At 46.1% G+C, this 23,758-nt stretch overlaps 1 protein-coding gene across 1 annotated transcript in view; it reads right to left on the bottom strand.

Moving 5' to 3' along the window:
• Positions 1 to 23,758, bottom strand: part of Dock2 (dedicator of cytokinesis 2) — a 402,443-nt gene that overhangs the window by 69,362 nt on the left and 309,323 nt on the right. The window contains exons 30-33 of the mRNA XM_077797775.1: positions 22,754 to 22,832; positions 15,010 to 15,110; positions 14,862 to 14,920; positions 2,531 to 2,679 (exon numbers count right to left, since the gene is read on the bottom strand). Coding sequence (XP_077653901.1) covers positions 2,531 to 2,679; positions 14,862 to 14,920; positions 15,010 to 15,110; positions 22,754 to 22,832 — 388 coding nt within the window. The remainder of the gene's footprint in view (positions 1 to 2,530; positions 2,680 to 14,861; positions 14,921 to 15,009; positions 15,111 to 22,753; positions 22,833 to 23,758) is intronic.

The raw sequence follows: 23,758 nt of genomic DNA, 5'->3' as shown, positions 1-23,758 counted from the left end.
CCCAGATCTGGTTCTGGCCATCAGGATCAGGGCTGTTTGGCGATCATGAGGGCCTTCCCACCCCCTCTCCTGGGGACACCTTTCAGGACGGCTTACTCTGGGCCTAGAGCCACATGCCAGGGCCTGCTTGTCTCACAGCTGGGCACCCACCAAGTACCCAGCTGGTTTTCACCTGGGCAGCTGCCCCATTAGTCATCCTGGTTGTTCTGCCTTTTTTGATAAGAGAACAGCGAATTGAAGCAACGGGAGAACATGGAAACATCCCATTGTCATGGAAACACTCCTGGATGAGGTGCCCAAGGAAGGACCCCACACACCCCAAACAGATGGGCAGTATATCCCGAGAAAGCCAGGAGCAGGAATCCTCCAGGGAAGGGAACTTGCCCCAGCCTCAAGCCTCTGAAGACCTAAAATCCAGCAGATGTCTGAGGATGCCTCCATCCAGGCAGGGAACAGGTCTCATTTCAAACACTCAGCCTGTTTGGGCTGTCACCTCCTGTCCCCCAGCCCAACTGGTCACTATGGTTTCTTCCTCCCTCTGAATTCCTCAGCCAAATTAGCTAATTAGAAGAATTAGCATTCTTCTGAGGTTTCTTGAAGAAGGGGCAGCTGGTCACTGGCCTTTCTGGGACTAGAGAGCTCCTTCTAATCCCCAAGGGGAAGGGTTCACTCACAGAGGAAATGTCACAGCAAACTAGTCACACCCTTCTTACAACAATTGTCTCCAAAGCGGGATTGGAGGAAGAGCAGATCCAATAGAGTATTTCTTGCATACACACATTTGAGAAATTAAACAGGTTCCTTTGCTACAGAGCGACTCAGTTCTTGATGGTGTTAGCACACACTGGGAATCTCCAAGAGGAGTTAGGATGCTCAGTGGTACCCAAAGGTATCTAACCTGGACTTTCTTCCCTGGAGCACCCTATTGGACTGTGCACCACAGACCATGTTTGAGAAAGCACTGCCCCAGAGGATGGCTCCCATTCCTTGAGCCAACATTGACTGTGGCCGTCTGGAGGCTGGATAGTGCAGTAGTTGCAGCAGGATCTAGGAATCAGGTGAACTCTGTCAGCCTCTGCTCTGCACTTTCTAGATGTGTGACTTGGGCAAATAATCTCACCTCTCCATTTTGCTTTTTCACCTTTCAGATGGAGTTGTAATAAAAAAGGCTACCAGAAGTAATGCATAGAAAGCACTTATAATGTCTGACATGTGATCGACACTCAGTCAATGTCAGCCACAGTTCTCGTCCTCATTCTTCTTAGTAGGTGAGGTCCAGGAAGACATCAGAGCATGGCCCAGCGTATAAAGCCAGGCAGTGTGCAATATTTTATCTACACTGGAAATGACACGAGTAGGGAACAGAGCTCTCTTCATGGACATGGCTCCTGGGATAGGCTCTACAGGTCCAGAGATGTGGTCAGGCTGCCTGGTGAACATGCAGAGAAGTAACAGGAAGAAACTTGGGAAGAAGGACACCCACCCCGCTAGGCCAGGCCAAGCAGGCAGGGGAGGGGGAGTAGGTGAGGAGCGGGAAGAGCACGTGGAGCAGCTGAAGGCTTCAGCCCAGAAGCAGAGCAGGCAGGGCCTGGGAATCCCCGGCCAGCGAGTCTGGACTTCCACCAGCAGGGATCAGAGAATCAATGAGAAGCATCCTAAGGAGGGGGAAGTTTGGAATCTGCTGCCTTTTAAGAAGGCACTGTAAATACAATTATTTGATGGTAGGACATGGTACGGGGTGACGGGCAGAAACATGGAAGGAGGAGCCAGTTGGGGGTGAACTAGGTGAGCAGGTGGGCAGAAGGGGAGGGGCAGGACCCTGGGAAGCACTGGGGCTGTCTTGCTGTGACCTGGGGGCCACCCTTCCTCCTGGAGGGAAACGGGCCAGGTGCCAGCACCCACTGTGAAAACCAGTGCTTTCTTCCTCTGCCAGAGCTTCTGGGAGCCAGTGGGCCCGGATGTAGTGGTCCCATCTCTTCACGAGACCTGAGTGCCAATGAAAATCACAGGCCTGGCATTTTACAGAGGCTCTGGCTCCTGTGCTGGGAAGCCTCCTGTCCCTGTGCGCATGACAGATGCCTTCCAAGTGACAGTGCCTCTAACTTCATTTGCTGTCCATTTGATGTAGGGCCGAGTGTAACCCCTGGCTGGCAGGGTTTTCTTTTTCTAGATAATGTAGATCTTCAAAGTCATCTGGGAAGATGAAGCGCCAGACAATGGAGTGGAGAGAGTGGGGTGGGCAGGAACCCACCAGAGCCATTAGGGAGGAAAGCAGGACTCTAACACCCTTGGGAAGGGACCCAGCAGATGACAGCAAGACAGGCATTTTCATCTTGGCCTGGGGCAGAACGGCGTGATGGAGCACTGACCAAATCTGATATGCCAGCTCATTCCGGGCACATGAATGAATGTCCCTCTCCTGCCATGGAGCCTCTGAAAGAAGCTCAGGCAGACGGAACAAGGGTATCATTATGAGGAAATGGGCTGGGAATTAGGGATGCTGGTGAGAATTTCCGGCCTCATTTTTTACCTTTTTGAAATCCCCGCTCCTTTGATATTCGCACAGCATCATGTCGAAGAAGATTGGTATGGTGGCTTTCCGGAGCTCAGCCTCAGGGATCAGTGTCATCTCTAATATAGGTCCTACCATGCCTGGGATGAAGCAGATTTTGTTCTGGCCTGAAAGAGAAAAGGGACATAGGCACATAAAACATTTGCATGGTGCACAGATCCTTCTGAAGCCTGGGGTAGGAAGAAAAGGAGCCCAAATAGGAGCCAGAGTTATCACCAACGTGGGTGCTTCCTGGGAGCCTGGCACCGACTTGAAAGCAGTACACTTGTAAGCGCTGTGAGAGGCCCAGGCATCGTCCCAAATAAGCCCCATTAGGAAGGCTAACGACGCGGGTCCCTGTTCACCAGGCCTCTCGCCTGCATTATCTCCTCCACAAATGCGGCCCTCATTGAAATTCTAAGTGGCGATGAAGCACAGGGATAATTGGAATTATGTCTGTCTGCATCACAAGCCATGTTTCTGAGGTTTGGAAAAATGTGCTTTTTACCAATGGCTTCATGAAAAAAGAAAATCAAAACCAGCTGCCAAGAACCTGCTAGAATGGTCTGGTGGGTGGAACAGGGGGGCGAAAGCATCACTTTAGAGTCAGGTGGACCACAACTCCTTAGTCCTCCTGTTGCTCTCAAGGCATTCCCAGTGGCTCCCCTCCTTGCTGTCAGCATTCTGCCACAGGGTGCCCCCAGGGTCACAAAGCTTCCTTGCTTCCTGCACACAGGCTGCTCTGTTGAAAAGGCTCCCCCTGCCCGCTCCCTGTCTCCCCCTTCTGCATTGCCACCTGGCTGCCCATCTTCCCTTAGATGCTCCTTCCTCCGGGAGAAACCCCCCTGCTTCTCACACTGCAGCCACGGCTAGATCAGAGTCCTGCCCTGCCTCCTCGTGTTCTGCCTTCTCCTCCAACTTTGAAATGACACCTTGACTTTGGGAGTCCTTTGCCTAACATCTGCCTCTCCCACGGAGAGCTTCATGAAGGTAGAAGCTGTATCTGTTCTCCTCATCGTATCAGTTACATCGAGCATAGTGCTTAAGAGAAGCTCAATCAGTATCAGTCCAATGAGAAAATACATTAGTCTAGCTCCCACACACGCCAGCCACGTGACTTGGAGATCATATGAAAATATGCACTCAGCACTGAGCCTGGAATCAGCACCCCATGGCAGGGGTAGTGTGGGCCAGTGATTAAGGACACTGATTTGTAAATTAATCCCACCGTCAACTAACTGTGTAATGTTGGGCAAATTTGTCTCACCTCTTGGGGCCTCAATGTCCTCACCTGTAACGTGGGATAATAATAATAATCATGTCATAGGATGGCTTTCAAGGGTAAACAAATTGTTATTGACTGAGCAGCCAGGTCAGTGCTTTGCATGTGACATACTTGATATAGTGTTATCTATTCTCATTGTGATGTTGGGTTAAAATGAACCACAGAGTACAGGCTTGTTGAGCAGCACTGAGCAGATGGCCCAGAACACACATCAGGAGTGGCAGCAATGAGGAATAAAGAGGACCCCCCAGGACCTATAGAGATTCCCTAGGGAAGGAGGATAGGCATATTCCAGCGATCCTGCTGCTGAAGTCGGCACTGTGCCTTTCATCTGCAGTTGCCTTTTTCCTCCAGATTTCCACAGCCCAAGAAACCCACCCAATGTCAGGATGAACACTTGCGGTCCTCGCCTAGGGCAGAGGGCTCCTGGGGGTGCAGCGGCTCAGGTGGTAGGGTGCATAGCCTGGCACACAGTTCCTTGGGATCAAAATAGAGGAAACAAGCCAAGAGCAAAGACAGAAAGAAAACGCATTGGCATTCAGCCTAAGTGAGGATTAATGCTGGTATTTCCCCAGCATTAATCCTAGTCGAAGGCATCATTCTGTTGTGAGAACAAAATGGTGACATCAGGCAGAGAGTTGAGTGAAATATAAAAGACACCTTTCTGGGCTTTCAGCTTCATTATATGATGCTTTTAGATTACACTTGAGCCTCAATTCTTCACTTCAGCCCAAATAGGAGAAAAAAAAATCCTACTTTCTGGCAGGTTTCTAGTAATTGCTAATCTAGGTTTCTGATTCCATCCTTCAAGATCCTTTAAGTCTTTTTCAAGCCACACTGGGGTTTTGAAATTCAAAGTCGAGTGCAATAATAGGTAGAAAGTAAATGGGAAACTGTCAGATAAGTCACTGCAGAATGGAGAAATTGCTTATGCAACCAAGGCCTTTAGAATACTGGCGGCATTAGGTACGATAAGGATAAATTTAAGATGGCTTAAAATAAAGGGCAGACATGCTCTGGACAGGGGATTTCTGAGATCCTTTTGACCTGTGTTCTTTATAGTCTGTTGAGGCAATATTTGGCAGAACAGGGCAAGGGAAAGAGTGATGAGGATCTGTAAATACAGTTGATCTCAATGATCCTTACAATGCTCCCCGGGAAATTTCATTCCTCTATATTAAAACAAATAAACAAACAAATAAATAAAAAAGAGTTTCCGCACATTGGATTTTTCATTTAAGTCAACCAAATGTGTTCACACGTATGTGCAGGTCTTTCTGTACGTGGATGCATCCCCCCCCCCACACGCACAGAAAAAAATGTATGGCTAATTGAATATAAAACTCATCTGGGGAAACAATTCTCATTCAAGAAACACACCTAGTGTTATATTCAAAAAAGAGCAAGAGAGGAAAATGGTTTGAGGGTCTTTTCCACATAATGGAAGCTGAACCTCACTTGGAACAGATAAGAAATAGAAAATACTTTTAAAGTGCCCATGAGTCAGCAGATAAATCCAAACACTGAGGGTCAAGGGCTTTAGGAAAGATGGAGGTGATGTGAGGGCAGAGGACAGCCCTGCTGTGTGGATGGGACACAGTTCCGTCAATCCCTGGCCTCTGTTTCTATCTGTCCAATGACCTCTTGTAGTTGGGAGGGTCATGACCCGGTGAGGCTGATGTGGGTCAGAAGGGGCACTCTGGCTGAGACTGCATGGGCTTCTAAATGCTGGCATGGACCCTGAAATGAGCAAGGACAAGGAGAGTGACATCTCCTGGGTCTCAGAGTCCAATAGGCCTCTGGAGGACTCTGAAATAGAGCTGGACAGGTCAGGGAAAAAAGAATCACTCATTCAGTTCAAAGGGGGCAAAAAGAACAGAGATCTCTGCTACTTGGATTTAGGCTTGGAAAAGCCTCTTCCTCACAATGCAGAGGCAGGTACCCCTTCCTCAGGACAGGACCCACCCCTGTAGAATCCCTGAGCCTGACACCTGGGTCAGGCCCACAGCCGTCACTCACCTTCCCCAAACCTCTATGATCTCATCTGTAATGTGGAGATGGCAATTATATCTGCCTGGTAGAATCACCAGGTAGGTTAGAAGAGCAAATGTAAACAAAAGGCTTTGCAGTGTGGCACATCAGGGAGCTCAGGAAGCCTTGCTGCTGCTGCTGGCGAGAGACACTCGGGGCTCAGCCCTGTGCCTAGTTCTGGAGAAAGTAATATAAAAAGACTCCATGCAACCTCATGAGCTCACTGGGCTTTCCATGGTACTTTGCAAGCTGATCAGTTTATTGCTTCACCTTTAGAGCAAAGAGATGACCTGGGGAGAGGGTCAGGATTGATCTGCCTTTTCTATTATTTCTGATATTTATGGTCCTCTCCTGTCTTCCCTAACCCATTAAAATGTTCTCTAGTCTGTCCTCAAAGATCATTTAAAAGGCTCAACTTGACCTTGTTGATTCACGGCTTAAAGCCTGTCCAGGCTTCCATTGCTGTTGTGCTGGAGCCCCGCAGGCCTGTGTGGTCCTACGCCCTCTTTCCTACCCTGCTTCATGCTCCGGGGCTGCCTTTCGGCCATCTCCTGCCTCTTACTCCTCCAGTGAACCTGCTCCTACCCCTTGGATCTTCACAATGCTCCCCCTCCCTGGCCCCCAAGCTCTTTCCTTCCCCCCCTCCCCTCCCACTCTGAATCCTGCCCGACACCTGCCCCAGGGAGGCAATCTCACACTTTCTCTGGAGTGCTGCTACTCAACCTGGAGGCTGCGGCCTACGTTTTTGCTGTGAGCTCTTGAAGTGTGCCTAATCCAAATGAAATGTGATTTAGGTGAAAAAAAAATCCACCAGATTTCAAATAATTAACTTTTAAGATCTGAAGAATGTTTTGTATTGAAGACATGTCAAAACAATAGCACTTTGTGATACAGGGTTGAATAACATACCGACTTAGGATTTTAGACTTCTCAACGGTGCAAAAGTGATTCAGGAAACAGCTGATGCTCTGGTGTGAGCTGTGTTGCTGAGCCAGGATGCTCAGTGGGTCAGGTGTGTGAAATGCACTTTCCACTTACGATATTTTCAGTTTATGATGATTTTTATTGGGACATAATCCCGTAGTAAGTCAAAGAGTATCTGCATTGCTACAGTTAATTTCGCCATTCCTTTTAAATATTCTTTTAATGTGGGACACTGAAGTATTTAAAATGATTGACAGGTGGCTCCCGATATATTTCTATAGGACCCGCTGCTCCAAGCTCAGGGCCTGGCTTTTCTTCATGGATGGTCTGTGGCTCACTCACTAGATAGGAGTCCATTAGAGACTCTCGAGTACCCCAAGTTTCTGCTCTACAGTTATTTATCTTTGTGACCAAAATTAAATAACTCTACAAGTAGTATGCAAACTTTCAGTGCAATATTCACTAGTCCACGAGACCATGGCTAAGTCACGACCCCATCTTCAGTTCTGACCAGAGTCACTGGCACAAAGGCTGACATTTAGAGGGCTGGTGTCCAGTTTCCAGGGTCATAAGTCAACACAATTAGTGACTTCAAGCAGAATGAATTCATATTTTTATATTCCTGGATAGCAGTAGTCTGAAAATAGGTTTTCCTGAGCTAATAAAACCAAGGTATGGGCAGGGCTGAGTTCCAGACTCTTCTAAGAAAGAATCTGCTTCCCTCCACTGCCAAGCTAGTTGAGGCTCCTGCCTGATGCGGCTTACTGCCCCTCCATGCAGAAGCAGCGTGGAGACTTCCTCAAATGTCTCTGATCCTCTCACCTCCTTTTGCAAGTATGAGGACCCCAGTTGGATAGTCCAACAAAATCTCTCCATCTTCAAGGTCCTTAGCTCAATCTGAAAAGTCTCTTTACCAGGCAAGGTAACACAGTCCACAGGTCCTTGGGGTAAGATGTAGATGTCTTTGAGGAGTTGTTATTCTGCCTACAATACCACTCAATACTTGCTGTTAAATGAACAAATAAATGAATGGATGAATGTACAGTCTCTCTAATCCCATTTCCTATTTCTTCTCAGCAGTTTCTTCCATAGCCCTAGAGACAAGCTTGCTGAGATTGGAATATGAGCCTTTCCCCATCTTTCCTTTGGTCCTGCCATGAACCACACTTTGGCGCCTAATTTGAGAGCCATTTCTTTCAACAGTTCTTGATCTTTGGTGTCTCCACTACACCACTCTTTTTAAAAAGCATATTCCTGGGTTTCCCAGCTCTGTTCCTCCTGCAGGTCACGACCCATGCCTGATTTTTTTCATTTACCCCGAACCATGCCCTGGATTCAGCACCAAGCCGGGCACTCTGTAGATCACTAAGTAGGAATGGCCCGATTGCTCTACCAGGACTATCAAGGGTGGTCTCCCCACATGTGCGGCTGTGATGCCAGCTGCTGGGATGTGTCTGTATTTCCCATGACGACTATTAACACAGCAGCCTGGTGTTCAACCAAATGAATGTGGGAGGTTGAAGTGCAAAGTCATTATAGCAAAATGTGCATTGCTTTGTGCCCAACAGAAATCAAATGTTATGATGCCACACTATTGGGAAAAGCACAGGGCATTTGGCATTGTCTCAGGATCCGAAAACACAAATGGTGTTAACCCTTTAATGGCTGAGTCCTCAACAGCATGGCGACCTTCTCCGTACCAAGATCTCCCTGCCCACACCCCTTCTCCCAAACAGCAGCACCTGCGTCCGCACACACACACAAGTACGTCTAGACAATCCCTGGAAGAACGTTAAATAATCTTCAAGCTTGAGATGAGAGCCTCGAAATTAGCTATCTTACAATCACAGGTTTGCTCAAGTCTTTCCTGATGAGAAGAAGATGCTGCTGCTGATCGCGACGCTGTTACTCTGATTGCTTCTGGCATTAAAACAAAATTTAAAAAACCAACATGCATTATGATTTACTCATTATCGGAGTCTTCTGAAAACAGTTAGTTGGCTATTTCACACCCTGTGAAAATAATATGCATACCCCTTGGAAAAAATTATGCATAAGAACACTGGACTTGGGGTCCAGAGAAAGGTTCTTTCAGACTATCCAGGCACGGATTTGCTGTTGACCTTGGAAGTAACCCTGTGCTTCTCTAGGCCTCGCTTGGCAACGTTACCTGTAAAATCCCTGGGTGGGCGGTGGGGGGGGGGATTGCTTGATAGGATGTGTCCCCTAGGGGTGGAACAGAAACCAGACCTCCATGGCTAAACTGAAGCTTTAATCTTCTTCCTCAAAAAGAAGTTGGGAGGGGGTCAGTGAGGAGTTGCTCCCCCATCCCTGGCATGACACGTTTGTCCTCCTGCCTTCAAGATGGAGGCTGCTTCCCCAGGTACCTTGTCATTTTTCAGTAAGGAAGAGGAACAGGGCGACGGGCAAAAGATGTGCTGGTATCATGGTTGAATCTGAGACATGCCCTAAAGGCTTGTCTGTTGAAGGTCTGGTTCCCAATGCAGCAGCCTTCAGAGGGGGACTTTGGGGGAAGTGATTGGATACTGAGAGCTCCAAACTCATCAGTGAACTGACCCACTGATGCATTCATAATCTGATGGCATTACCAAGAAGTGGTTGAGTTCTTTATATATCCTGGAGATTCGTGCTCTATCTGACGTGCATGTGGCAAAAATTTGCTCCCTAAATGTAGGCTCTCTCTTCACCTCATAGATTGTTTCTTTTGCTGAGAAGAAGCTTTTTGGTTTGAGTTCATCCCATTTATTAATTCTTGATTTTATTTCTTGCACTTTAGGAATCTTGTTAAGGAAGCCCAATCTGGTGATGAAGATTTGGGCCTACTTTTTCCTCTATTAGGCTATGGATCTCTGGACTAATTCCTTGGTCCTTGAACCAATTTCAGTTGAGTTTTGTGCATGGTAAGAGATAGGGGTTTATTTTCATTTTGCTGCATATGGATTTTCAGTTCTCCCAGCATCATTTGTTGAAGAGGCTATCTTTTCTCCAATGGATGTTTTTGGCACTTTTGTCTAGTATGAGATAACTGTAATCTCCAGGATATATAAAGAACTAAAAAACTTAACACCAAAAAACAAACAACCCAATCAATAAATGGGCAGAACAGACACTTCTCAGAAGAAGATATACATTTGATCAACAAATATATGAAAAATGTTCAACATTTCTAGTAATTAGAGGAATGCAAATAAAAACTACTCTAAGACTTCATCTCACATCAGTCAGAATGGCAGCTATTATAAAGACAACAACGGTAAGTGTTGGCGCGGATGTGGGGAAAACGGCACACTCATTCATTGCTGGTGGGACTACAAATTGGTGCAACCAATTGGAAAGCAGTATGGAGATTCCTTAGAAAGCTTGGAATGGAACCACCATTTGACCCAGCTATCCCATTCCTCGGTCTATAACCAAAGGACTTAAAAACAGCATATTATAGTAATGCAGCCACATCAACGTTTATAGCAGATCAATTTACAGTAAACTGTGGAAGCAACCTAGATGCCCTTCAATAGATGAATGGATAAAGAAACTGGTATATATACACAATGGAATATTAATCAGCATTAAAATAGAATAAAATTATGGCATTAGCAGATAAATGGATGGAGTTGGAGGATATCATGCTAAGTGAAGTAAGCCAATCCCAAAAAACTAAAGGATGAATGTTCTCTCTGATAAGTGGATTCTGATCCATAATGGTGGGGAGGGTATGGAAAAAAATGGAGAAACTTTCAGCAAAGGAGAGGAAAGAGTCGGGAGAGACATGGGGGCAGGAAAGATGGTGTAATGAGATGGACATCGTTACCCTAGTTATGTGTATGACTGCACATATGGTGCAATGCTACATTGTGCACAACCAGAGAAATGAAAAGTTGTGCTGCAATTGTATACCATGAATCAAAATGCATTCTTCTGTCATATATACCTAATTAAAATAATAGAATTAATTAATAATAAAAGAAGTGGTTGAAGTGTAAAAGTTGGGGCCTAGTTGAAAGGTGTGGATCTTTGGGGGAGGGCCCTTGGGGACTATGTTTTGCACCTAGCCCCTTCCTCCCTCTCTCTGTCTCTTTCCCTCTCTCTCCCCCCACCCCTCTCCCTTCCCTCTTCCTTCACTCTTTCTCCTCCCCTCTGCTTCCTGGCCACCATGAAATAAGTAACCTCTTCTGCCACATGTCCCCACCACCATGATGCTCTCCCTCACCTCAGGCCCAAATCAATGACGCCAGTGAACCGTGGCCTGAACTTATGAGCCCAGATAAATCTTTTTCTCTGCTGTTCTTCTCAGGAATTTTGTCTTAGCAATGACTGTCACAGCTGACTAATATAGTCAGAGTCACTGAATCGGTCCCCTTCCCATCTCTCTCTCTCTCATTTTTAAAATAGGTTAAAAAAAAAAAGAGTTTGCTGAATTCTCAAAAAGTGTGTACCTGTTGTTTCTCATGGGACAGATCTGGGTAACATGACCACCTCCTATTACAAGACATTGTTAACTGAGCACACTGGAATTCAGAGAAAGATAATCAGGGTCCAATTAGCCAGGAAGAAGAGAATAGCTACTCCATGGGCCATCAGCAAAGTCTAGTCACAGACTGCTTCCAAGTGTCACTCCATCTCCGACATTGCATGAAGAGCATTTTAAAACCCAGTGTAGTGGTCTCACCACCTTGGTCCCTAATGCACACAGTGCTTGGTCCTGGTGAGGATCCTCAAGTTAATCTCATTAACATGAGCTTGCTCACTCTAGTACCCCGTGGAGCACAGGGTGGGGTGCGGTGGGGGTGGGGGGGGCGTCTGCTTCAGCTTTCTGTTCTTACCCATGAAAAAGACAGGCAAAGGGAAGCAGAAGTCTAGGGAGCCAGGGAAACCACTTGGGGCTGCTTCTTCTCCAAGAGCCTGGCCAAGAGGTGAGGGAGCAGCTCAGCAGCCTTCATTGCTTATTTGTTTATTTATTTATTTGCAGGGAGCATCCTCAGTTTGACTTCTGCCCACAAGTCCTTCTTCCTGGAATGTCATCTGGATATGCCTCTGGGAAACTCTGCCTGCCTCCTTGGATGTAGGCTGGGTGGGAACTTCAAGAAGGAACATGGCATCCTGCAGGTGACACCTGCCCTGGCTTTTGGAGTGGCCCTCACCAGGACTTTCCAACCTTACTCTCCAGCAACTCCTTGCCCTCCCAATAAACACCTCCCTGATGAGAAGCCACAATGAATGCCCCTTTCTTGAAGGCTGACAGACACGTCTTTTAACTGCATTCATCCATCCTGTGGGGATTTGTGAGCGGGGAGGAGTTTGTGAGGTTCCAGAGCAATGGCTCTGGCCAGTGTGCTTGTCTGGCTTGTGCCTTTAATCCATGAAATGACCTTGAACAAACCCTTTCTCTTCCCTAGGCCTCAGTTTCTTCAGTGATAAAATGGTGGGTTGGACCAGACCCATCGTTGCCAACCATTCTCTGCAATACTTTGGGATTTCCCCAGGAAATCCTCAGGGGTCTACATCAGAACAGCCCATTATAATAACCTCTGAACCCCCAGCTCACTTTAATTAGAATAGTTCAACTTCCATCCAATTTACTTATCAAGCACGGATTTTTTTTTATTGGCTAAAAATAAATGTTTGAAGAATGCTGGACTTCACGATCTCCAAGAGCCCTTCTAGCTGTGGGGCTCTGTGATTCTAAGCAGGTTGAATACTTGGTAACATCTCTTCATTCATCAGCATAATTGGTGCAGGAATGTCTGCCAAAACAGACTCTATATCTAAATAAAATCTTCAGTGTGCAGAACAATGCAGCAAAGGACATTCAGAAAAGAGCAGGCTGTTTGGGACAACTGGAGACGAAACATGGCTTCGTGTGTCACAGTTCTGGCTGGGCCTGTGGTGTGGCGCTGGGAAGAGCCCCACCGCAGCCCTAGCTGGTCTCTGCTGTTATAAAGCAAAGCACGCAAGTGAACTGGATCCGAGCCCCATCCTTTTGTTGGGCACATGCAATGTTTTGAAAACTTTCAATTAGTTATCATTAATATTCATAAATTGCAAAATGCATTAAGAGATCCAGTTTCCTGGCTCGTTTTGAAAAACTGGGAGATGTGACAATAACTGGCTTATGTTCCAGTAGGACAGCCATCAGCTGAAAAGGGGTTTCCACTAGTGCAGGTCTGCTCTCTTGGCCCCAGGCCCCCAGCTTCTCCCCATGTGTGAGTCTGCACTTATACTAGACCTTTCCCCCTGATTGCACAGCAAAAGTAAGAGAAGCATAAATTATTTTGTATACTTCTGTCCTTAGTAGAGAAGCAAAAAAAAAAAAAAAAGTATACTGAGAAAGATGCTTTTCCAGAAAAACAAGGCAGAGATGGTAACCCCCTCTCCAGGGGACATTTGTCAACGTCTGGAGATGTTGGTCATCATAACTGGGGAAAGTGCTGCTGGCGCCTTAGAGGGCAGAGGCCAAGGAGGTGGCTCACTGCACTGCGATGCACAAGGCATCCAGAGAATCACCCTGCTGCAAACCTTGACAGCACTTACTTTGCAGAATTCCTGCGGGTTTCCTGCGGCCTGCCCCTTCATTTTCTGGCCTGGGTCCTGCCCTGCAGGCCTTAGTGAAACAGGCCAGGTTCGTGACGAAGTAGCTAGAACAGCAAAACTTGCTTCTGTCCTGATGTGGCCAGGGTGAGAATAGCGGTAACATCCAACAAGGGCGCGGTGGCCTCCGTGGCTTCATTTGCCCCAGGTTTTGCTTGTGTCCTCATAAGCCTCCAGTGAGAAGGTGCTATATCCCCTGCAAAAGCCTGAGGATGCTACATCCGACAGCTCGAGACCTCATAGCTTATACATGAAAGGGAAAGGCCCAGGCAGGGATGTGGCAGTCTGTTCTGGGCCTGGGCCCTCAGCTCTGCCCTGAACTTTATGAACCAACCCAAAGCCTTCCTGTCATCACTGCTCTCTGTGCTGGAGGCTGTTGCTACCAGCAACTACAGGACACAGGTTGATGATCTCTCCACTGTGCGGCTCTTCCCCGTCCACTCTCAGAAGATGCACCGTTCTAAAAAGAGCAAGCAATTGCTGTCCAGAAAATCTAACGTGGATTGGCAGCCTAGGACGTGTGGGGAAGCAGAAAGCAAAGTATAGGGTGGTAATAAAGAAGTGGGCACAGCCACTATAAATGCCTCCATTGAATAAGGTCAATAGCAAGTCCAGGACAGAGTAATTAAGCATCAGAGTGTCAAGGAGGAAGCCTCCAAATCAGAGATAGAAACTCTCATTCTCCACTGCTGTTCACCCACCCATCCATTCATCCATCCATCCAGCACATATTTACGAAGCAGGATTCAGGCTATGGGCAAAGTTGATGGGCCCTGTCCTCAATGAATGAAATCCATGCTATGAGACATCCACTGTTTAATCTCAAGCAGGCTCCCTCTTTGAGCTCCTGTCTGATAGAGAGAGGGGGAAAGTTTCTGTCTTGCAGGAGGTGATGGGAAGATTAAATAACATCACCTTAGCATGGGCCTCATTTAGACTTTCAAGGAATGTCTCCCTGGTTCTGTTCTACCTTCATGGCTATCACTCAGGTAATCACACATGATTTCTGCTCACTTGGGCGTGGAGCAACTTCTGGGGTCACCCATTGGCTCAGAAGACCCTCATATCCTCCCAAGAACCAATTCTCCCCCATGAGGTCAGAGGGTGTTTTGTGGACCACATCACAGAACAGGATGCAGGATGCAGACTAGCCCACCAATCGGCAATGAGCATTCCTGTGACGCACCACGATGTGAGTTCCCACAGAGAAGTCTTGGGCATTCCCCCCCCCCCTTATAATTTCCAATTTGACTTCATATCCCCTTGGGAGCATAGAGCACAAGAAGATCCACATCTGCTCGGGTGGTGGGATGGGAGATGGGCACCCTCCCTCCTTCTGAGCACAATTAGACATGCATTAAGGGCTGAGGGTATGCACGGTGATAAATTGGGATGCCAAGCTCTTCCCTGTGGCCAGAGAACAGATGGTCTTCAGGAAGGAGTTGGACGTGTGTGCCTACTCACCAAGCTTGTACCACATATCGCGAATGGAGAAGCCAATGAGCCGTCTCATGTCCCCATACCTAGGAGGAACAAAGATGTCCGCTTCAGGCCCCGTCTCAGAGCATCTGAGAGCCCCTCCCTCTTGAGGAAATCCAATAATGCAACTTACTTATTCAGGATTTTGTTGTACTTGGCGTGTGAGAACTGCTCCAGCTGCAGAGAATCCTGAGTGATAAAAGCTACCGCCAGATGAAAATAGTTGTTCCACAGCTGTAAATGAAAGAGAAGAAGAGTCATGGAGAGGGTGTAAAGTGGGAAGGCATATTAAATGCTGGGTGATGTGAATAATTTATGAAGATGGCAGAAGACACGGGCAGAAGCAGTTTAATTGTACGCGCTGCAATTTTCTAACTGGCACCGGCTCTGAAATTAACATGCTGGCCAAAACAAGGACAATGGATGGATTTCTCTAGGCACTGACCGTGTCCCCTCTCTGACAACAGGATTTGGGCAAGGATTATAGGGCTGGTGTTTTGTTGTGGTGCTTTTTGTTTGGTTTTTTTGAAAGACAAATAACTTGCCCCAACTGGGAGCCCTGCTGAGCTCTTTCCTGCTCTGAGGTGGGAGGATAAGGCAGTCCAGGACTCGCAGCTTCTGTGGAGGTCCCCTAGTCACCTGGCAGCTCAGAGGACCAGCCTGAGTCCATTCTGTCTCAAAGCACATTTTGCCTTTCCCTTCCCCTTTGTTCAGTGGTTTTCAGGTGTGGTGCACTGACCACCAATAGCACCTTGGTGCAGGTTAGACCTGCCTCGCCCAGACCTGCTGAATCACCTTCCTGGGGTGAGGCTTAGAAATCTGTATGTCAACGATCACGTGGGTGAGACTGGCTCACTCACCTGGAGCCCCCAGAGCTCAGTTCATATGTAGCCTTATCATAATTGTCACGTGCACACAACCTGCCAGTGAGGAATGTGAGAGGCTAATACTAGAGCCCACTGTCCTGCAGGAAAGAACTCAGCCCCTGGAAAGTGCTCAAAAAGATGAGCTACACAGTGGCAATATTGACACAGGCCACAGACCAGAGTGACATAAGCAAGGTGCCACTGAACCTCAGTCAACCTGTCTGGGGTGATTCTAATATCCACTGCAAGGGCTGCAGCAAAGATGGCCCGAGACGATGTGTCTAAAGGGCATGGATCCTCTGAAGGACCTGTCAGCCTTACGGCTGGTTCTCTTCATCATTTGAGTAGATCCTCTGGTACCAAAGTCAGCCGCTGAGCCTAACTACCTGGTGCTCAAGGGCAATTGCCACCCTGCAAGGAGCAGGTGGGGACAGCTGTGCTGAATAAAACTGACCACTTTCTGGCCCCTGTCCACACTACATAGAAAGAGAGCAGAAAAAAAAGCAGCTAGAGAAATCACCCTGCCATTGAGACTTTCATCTTGAACTCAGAGATGTTCATGGTAGGTTGCAGATGGCCAGGGGTAGGAAGGTAGGAAGATCCCCCTTGGAACGGTCACCTCTGCCATCTAGAAAATTGCTTTCTCATAGGTTGTGATTCCAGCTTCAGAAAGACGAAAACCAAGGGCCTGGTTTTTACCATGGGTCACAACTCCCTTATTTCAAAGCCATAAACACCAAGGACTAGATAAATTAAATGACCACCCAAGGTCATATTGGTAGTAGATATAATGAGAATTTAGTTATTTTTAATTAACTCTCAAAAAAGTCATAAAAGCAAATGTGCCCATGGTTTAAAAATTGAATGATAGAAAAGATTAAGTAATAGAAACTGATTTTTCAATCTGACCTTGAACCCTAATTCCTCAGAAGAAAATGGTTAACAATATTGGGAATCATTTTTCAAAAAAAAAATTTATGCATAAATATACGTATGGAGATTTTTTTTTCATAGCCTGCTGTACTTTGCTGTTTTCTTTTCCCAGTCTATCTTGCAAATATTTCCCTATTAGCACACACAGATCTGCTTCACTCTCTTTTATTGCTGCATAGTATTCTGCTGTAAGGATGTAATTTAATTTAACAAATTCCCTATTTATAGATATTTAGCTTGGTTCCAACTGTTTTTCCTCTAGTAACAGTGCTGTAATCAACCTCCTTGTTTGAACATCTTTATGCATGAGAAATTATATTTGTAGCATACATTCCTAGAGGTGGAATTGCCAAGCAACCGGGTGGAGGCAGATTTTGTTGTTGTTAGTTTGTTGTGTTTGTTGCTGGTTTTCTTAGATGTCAGGACAAATTCCCAGGCTCCAGTCCAATTACCAGCCCCATTATCATGGGCGTCTTAGCCTAGCTCTCCAGTCTCTGTCTCTTCATCTGGAAAATGAGCATAATACTGTCCACAGGGTGCAGTTGGAAGGGCTAAATGAGGAAATCCAGCTAGTAAACTCCTACTCAGTCTCACAATATCAGTTACTTCCTATGAAAACCTCCCTAGTTACCTGGAATGAAGTAGCTCCTCCTGCTCCTCACTGTTCTAACACCCTGTTCACAGCATTTAGGACATATTTTAAGCAAACTAATTTATTTTCTGTCTCCTCTACTGGACACAAGCAACCTGCAGGCAAAAACCTCATTTTTTAAAAAATTCACTCTCGTGCATAAATGTCTAGCTTTGGGTCTGACCCAGCATGTGCTCCTGAAGTATTTGTCGAACGAGTTAATTCATGAACTAAGTACTCTGTGTATATTCTTGTTAAATCCTCAGAAATTATGAAATTTGTATTTTCCTCACTTTAGACATCAGAGAATTGAGGCTCATAGAGGTTAAATAATGTGCTCCAAATAGGGAAAGTGGCATATGAATCCATATTTATCATACTCTGGGACTTTCTTTGAAAAACTTCAAAATTTAATCAACATGTAATGATTGTATGAATTTATGAGGTGAAACATGCAGTTTCCACATATGTATGTATTCCTTGGCTAATTATAAAATCAGGAACAATTAGCATACCCATCATCTTAAACAGCTATTTCATTTCTTTGTGGCAAAGCATTCAAAATACTCTTTACTAGGTATTTTGAAACATTGGTATTGACTATAGTCTTTCTACAGTGCAGAGTTACCAGAATTGACTTCTCTTACATCACTCTGTACCCACTGACCAAACTCTTCCCATCAAGCACGCCCACGCCCACCCTGCCCAGCCTCCTAACCCTCTCTGCTTCTACGAGATTAATGTTTTTAGATTCCACATAAAAATGAGTTCACACAGTATTTGTCCTTCTGTACCTGGCTTATTTCACTTAACACAATGTCTTCCAGGTCTATCCACATTATCACGAAAGTCAGGGTTTCATCTTTTTATGGCTGAATAGTAATGTGTGTGTGTATGTGTATGTGTGTGTATATGTGTGTGTGTGTGTGTGTGTGTGTGAGAGAGAGAGAGAGAGAGAGTCACATTTTTCTTTATCCATTGATCTATTGATGTACACTCAAACTGTCACCCTATCTGGGCTGTTGTGAATGGTGCTCCAGTGAACATGGGCATGCAGGTATCTCTTCTACATACTGATTTTCCTTTTTTTGAATAGATTACCAATAGTGGGATGCAAGGTCATAACAGCAGTTCTATTATTTATTTATTTATTTATTTTTACAGAACTTCTATACTGTTTTCTGTAATGGCTGTACCAATTTCTATTCCCACTAACCATATATATAAGGGCACCCTGTTATATATACATACAGACTCCATTCTAACAGGAGTGAAGTAATATGCCACTGTCACTTTCATTTGCATTTTTCTTACAATCAATATAATTCTAGTTTTCTCATACTGTCATCCACCCGCATGTCTTCTTTGGGAAATGTCTATTTGTCCTTTTTTTTTTTCTATTGGGTTGAGTTCTGCATGTTGCCACCTTCTCAGAAGTACAGTTTGCAAACACAGTCCTCTTATTCTGTACCTTGTCTCTGCAACTCTATTGATTTGTTTTCTCTTTTGTGCAGAAGCTTTTCAGTTCTATGTAAACCATTTATTTTTGTTTTTTCTTGCCTGTGTTTTTGGCATCTTGTTCAAAATACTCTTGCCCAAACCAATGTCATAAAGCATTTCCTCTAGTTTCTTCTAGCAGTTTCATAGTCTCAGGTCTTACATTTTAGGTCCTTAATGGGGCTTCTGTTCTTAAATATCCTGCTCTTGTGGTAAAATTATTGTTGTCCTTCCTAGACTTCCTTTAGTTTTGGTTTTGGGGTCATGTTATGGCTGGTTTTATCTGATGTTGTAGAGTCTTTACAGCAGAGGGATTGAGGATTTTGATCCTGCAGAATTCTTTCTCAATTCACTTGAATTTTATTATTTACCCCAAGTTCCAAGAAAGAACCTGGCACGTGGTGTCACAGGAACACAATTTGTCTGTCCTCCTCTGTGGTGGGTGGGGGCACCACTGCCCTGGCCATTCTGGGCACGCTGCAGTACACGGGGTGGAAGTTTCCAGGTATGGATTCGGCTTAAGAGCATCAAACCAGAGGTTATCTGGGTCCCAACAGCTGAAGTAGGCAGGGCTGGGGAAAGCGTCCCAGGCATTTTCCTGCCTGGTGGAACCACCCGCCACCAGTCTCCAAGGAGTCCTTGCCATACAAGGAGCTTTTTCAAGGCATGGGTGATTGCTACCTTCTTGTCTCTCCCTCACCTTCTTTTTTCCCATTGTGATCACATTTCCATTATAAAGACCAAGAGAGCCTTCAACAATGACTGAGAATATTCTAGAAATTTTTCCATTTCACTGCATCTCTAAAGCAGGCTTGAAAAAGATCCCAAGTTAGGCTGGGGCCCAGAAGCTTATCCAAAAATGTTTCCAGGCCTACGCAGGAATGCCCACACCCAGAGCCAGGGACAGAAACGGAACCCAGTACCAATTAGAGAGCTCCCTGTGGCAGAAACAGTTTTCGGATCCTAAGTGTAACCCCTGATTCCATAGCCAATAGCAGTCTCCAACACTGAGAAGCCTGGTCCTGCAGCCAATCAGTCTCCATCCCAGAGAGCCTGGTCCTGCAGTCAATCATTTCAGTGCTCAGCAAGGAGAAAGAGTGTGCTAGTGAAGCTAAACTGAGCTGTTTTCTAGAATGTAAAGGCAGTCTGTCCTAAGCACCTGCACAAAAGAGTGGAGGGAGCTTGGGCTTTGCAGGCAGGTCGGGCAGAATCCCAGTGGCCCCACTTAGCAGTTAGTGATATGGGTATAGGTCAACCCGATAGGACTATGATGAGTACCAAATTACCCCAAGAAGATGCCCACTAAAGGTTAATTACCTTCTTCAAAAGCTTGGAAGCTGAAAGATGGATTTATATATAGCCTTCTGTCAAGAGTCCATTTGGGTGGCTATAGGGGAATATTCGAGACTGGATAATAAAGAACAGAAATCTACTCCCCACAGCTCTGCAGACTGGGGACCCCACCATGGAGGGGCTCCCATCTGGGGAGGACCTTCTAGCTGTAGGGCCCTCATCACCTAATCGCCTCTTAAAAGTCCCTCCTGACCCAGTTGCATTGGGTATTAAGTTTCCAGCACAAGAACTTTGGGTGCATGTTCAAACCCTAGCAATGGTGTTCTGCTTTGCTTCCAAACTCTTCAAAGCAATACCCTGGGCCCTCAACAAAAGCCCCCACTGAGCTGAATTCTAAATCCTCTTGGTCTTCCCCGACCATAACCCATGCAAATGGATGTGCACACCAAGGCCCAGCATCTAGAATGGAGCCCAGGAATGCAAATGATCTTAGCTCTCAGCAAAAAATATCTTTTTTTTTTTATGTAATTCCCAGATCTTGTCACCTACAGAGTGTCACCCACAGAGCTTCTTGCTTTCTGCCCTTTGAATCACAATCCACAGTTCCGGCAAAGATATTAGGGATAATCCTATTGCACCTGCCCTTCCCCTGGACAACGCTGCCAAGGCCTGCCAAGCTGCATGATGGATGCCGCTCCTGCTGATATTAAATGCATAATTAATGAAACGTAAGGAGGAGACGAGGCGTGTTCCAGGCAGGGTACAAAGAACAAATCCATTCTCACATGGTGCAAGGGAAGATGGAGGAGAACACAGATAAGGCTGAAAAATGACCTTGTTCTTGGGTGCTTTTCGCTGAATATCTATGGAAGCCTCATTAGGAAAAGAGACATCTTTTACTTCGTAAGGTTGGCCACTTTCCCACTTGCAGAATCTGGTGAGTGTGACAGACCCAGGCAAAATGTTGTTATGATCAGAAAGATGCCTCCCTGCTGTCCTTTTTATTGAGGTCTGACACGAGTTCCCAGGCCAGTCATATTTGTGGCTGTCATCATCATGATCAAAGTGACAATAATTATTATGATGATGAGTTCATATTTATTAGATAGCCACTATGTTTCCAGCCCTGTTCTAAGTGTCTTAGATTAATTAATTCACCTAAGCCTCAGAAGCATCCAATAAGATAGCCACTCTCAATATCTTGATTTAATGTTGAAGAAACCCAGACACAAAGAGGTGAAGTAATTTGCCCACAGTCACACAACTCAGAAACTCAAATTTTTCCTGTATGGAAGCCCTATTCTCTGGGCATCAGATGCAGATTTCTTTTGGGTAAAAAAAAAAATTAAAAAAAAAGCTGGATAAAACTTAAAACAGTGGCATAAAGAACTGAGACTGAGCTTCCCTTGGAATTTTCTAAACCATGGAGGGGAATTGCAACCAGAAAAGCAGGGTCCCAGCTGGAGCTGCTCACACCCAGGGAGGAAGAGCAAACCAGCTTGCCTTGCTGTGCCCCACACCTGGGCTCTCCTGTGCCCCAGGCACGTTGTTCCAAGTTGTCCACCTCCAAAAGCAGTGGCCTCATTCCCTTCTCTGAACACATGCAAAACTAGAGCCCCCAGGCACCTGGCATTCGGTGGGGATTAGACATGTCCCCTGATTCCAAATGGTCAGAGTGTCACACTTTGTTCCCCTATCGAAGATGTTTATATTGGGAGACCCTCTCACCTGGTCTCTTCCAGGCTGCCCTACTGGGGGGTGAGGCCCTAGCATGTGGCCCCTGCCAGCTGTGTGGGCCACTGTGACAGCCACCACTGAGCTCTAGTCCCAGCTAGATGTGCTGTGTGACGGGGCCATGTCCTCCTCACCTCTGAGTCTTATGCCTGCATCCTGAGAGCAGAAATATCATCAGTGGTAGGTAGCTAGTTTGCAGGGTGGCTGCAAGGACTGAGAAAGAGGATGTCCTGATAGTGCATCTCCTGAGTTCCGGTGTATAGATGGCGTCAGAAAATGACCCCTGCTCTTACTATCATGGCCACCAGACTTGGTGGCTTCTGTTTCCTGAGTCCCTACTACAGGAGACCCTGGGTCAGAGATTCCCTGGAATGGCCTGTCTTTCACACATCCAGCCACAGGAAGCCATCTGGGCTTCCTGCCAGTTTTGAAGAGTCAGTTCTTCTCGGTCTAGACCTGGAGGTGCCTCGTTCTGTCTGTCCAGGGACCTGCTGTTAGCCCCCAGAATGTCTCAGAGGCCTCAAGTCTTGGCTGACTACGAAAAGAACCAGGAAGCCACAGAGATGTATTTGTGAGCTTTACTGTCACTCACATTTCAGTGTCTGTGGCTAGCTGCCTCTAGGATCGAGGGGACAGAAAAGGGGGAAAAATGTGATATATTTTTGAAAGGTGGCGCCTGCTCTGCTGACAATGAATGCAGGTCTCACCCTGAGCACCAGATTCATCATGTGGATGCATTTGCATGTGTGGCTCAGTTGGTGATTAGTCAGTCAAGCCTAAGAATTTGTCTTCCTACCTGCTGCACCTCCCTGTGGACATCCCCAGAGGCACTGGCCCAGTCTCTGTGCTTTGGGATGTGTGTGACAGAGCAATCATCTCCAAGGTGTCAGAGGTATCGGCCACTTCCAGTGCCTCACACTCACCTGGAACTCAAAGTTCGTGTGTTCCAGAAACTTCTGGTTCATGATTTCTGCAAACTTGTTGATAGCTCTCAGGAAGACCCTGGAAGAGGGGAGAAGGTTACTAGACCATCTGAGCATGCTCCCTCAGGCATCCCTCCACTTTGCACAAAACCAAAACTCCCTCACCCTCCCTCAGGGAGAGGCTCAAAGACCCAATGATGATTTGCACATGGCGACCAAGGCAGATGACACCTATCAGAGTCAAGACCTGGGGCCACGTTTGCCTTGTGGGAACTCAAGAATGGACTATTTGACTTCCTTTGGAAAATCTGCGGGGCCTTATGTCTCAGGTATTAGAACTTTATGGCAGAAAGTTCGTGCTATCCAGAAAAGATGCAACGAGAAACCAACCCCTCCCCAAGCAAACCAATAGCACTCCACCACCTCCCACCATCTAGAGAAATCTATCATCAGCAGCTCAGTGAACATAATTTCAAAGGTCTCCTCAGACGTATACATATGCATGATATTTTAAGGATATCATTTTGATAAATGGCGTTCCACAATAAATGCTGCTTCATAGCCTGTCTTTTTTTATTCAGCAACAAATCGTGCTCTCCTTTCATGATGGTGAACGCAGATATATATCATCCTTTTTAATCACTGAAGAATGTTCTGCTGTGTGGATGTGTCACCGTTTATTTAATCAGTTTCTTATTGATGGACCTTTGTGTGATTCCTTGGCTTTTTTTTTTTTTTTTTTTTTTTTGCTACAAACCATGTTCCAACAATCACCCTTCTGTGTACATCTTGAACCTCCTATAAAGACCTCGGGTCTTCTCCTCCATTTCCTAATACTGGTCAAACCCAGCCCACATTTAACACTTTGCTACCGGTGGTCAATTTGCATTTGTCCAAAGATTCTTCATGGCCACTTCTTCTTCTTCTTCTACCCTGCAGAGCCCAACTGACTAGTCTCCCATCTTTTTGCCCCCTCCTCCTCAAGAGCACTTTGCCCAAAGGGAC

The sequence above is a fragment of the Urocitellus parryii genome, chromosome 1 (assembly GCF_045843805.1).
Source record: "Urocitellus parryii isolate mUroPar1 chromosome 1, mUroPar1.hap1, whole genome shotgun sequence".
NCBI classification, from domain to species: Eukaryota; Metazoa; Chordata; class Mammalia; order Rodentia; family Sciuridae; genus Urocitellus; species Urocitellus parryii.
Note: the sequence above shows the minus strand (reverse complement) of the source record. Positions and strands in the feature narration are given on the sequence as shown.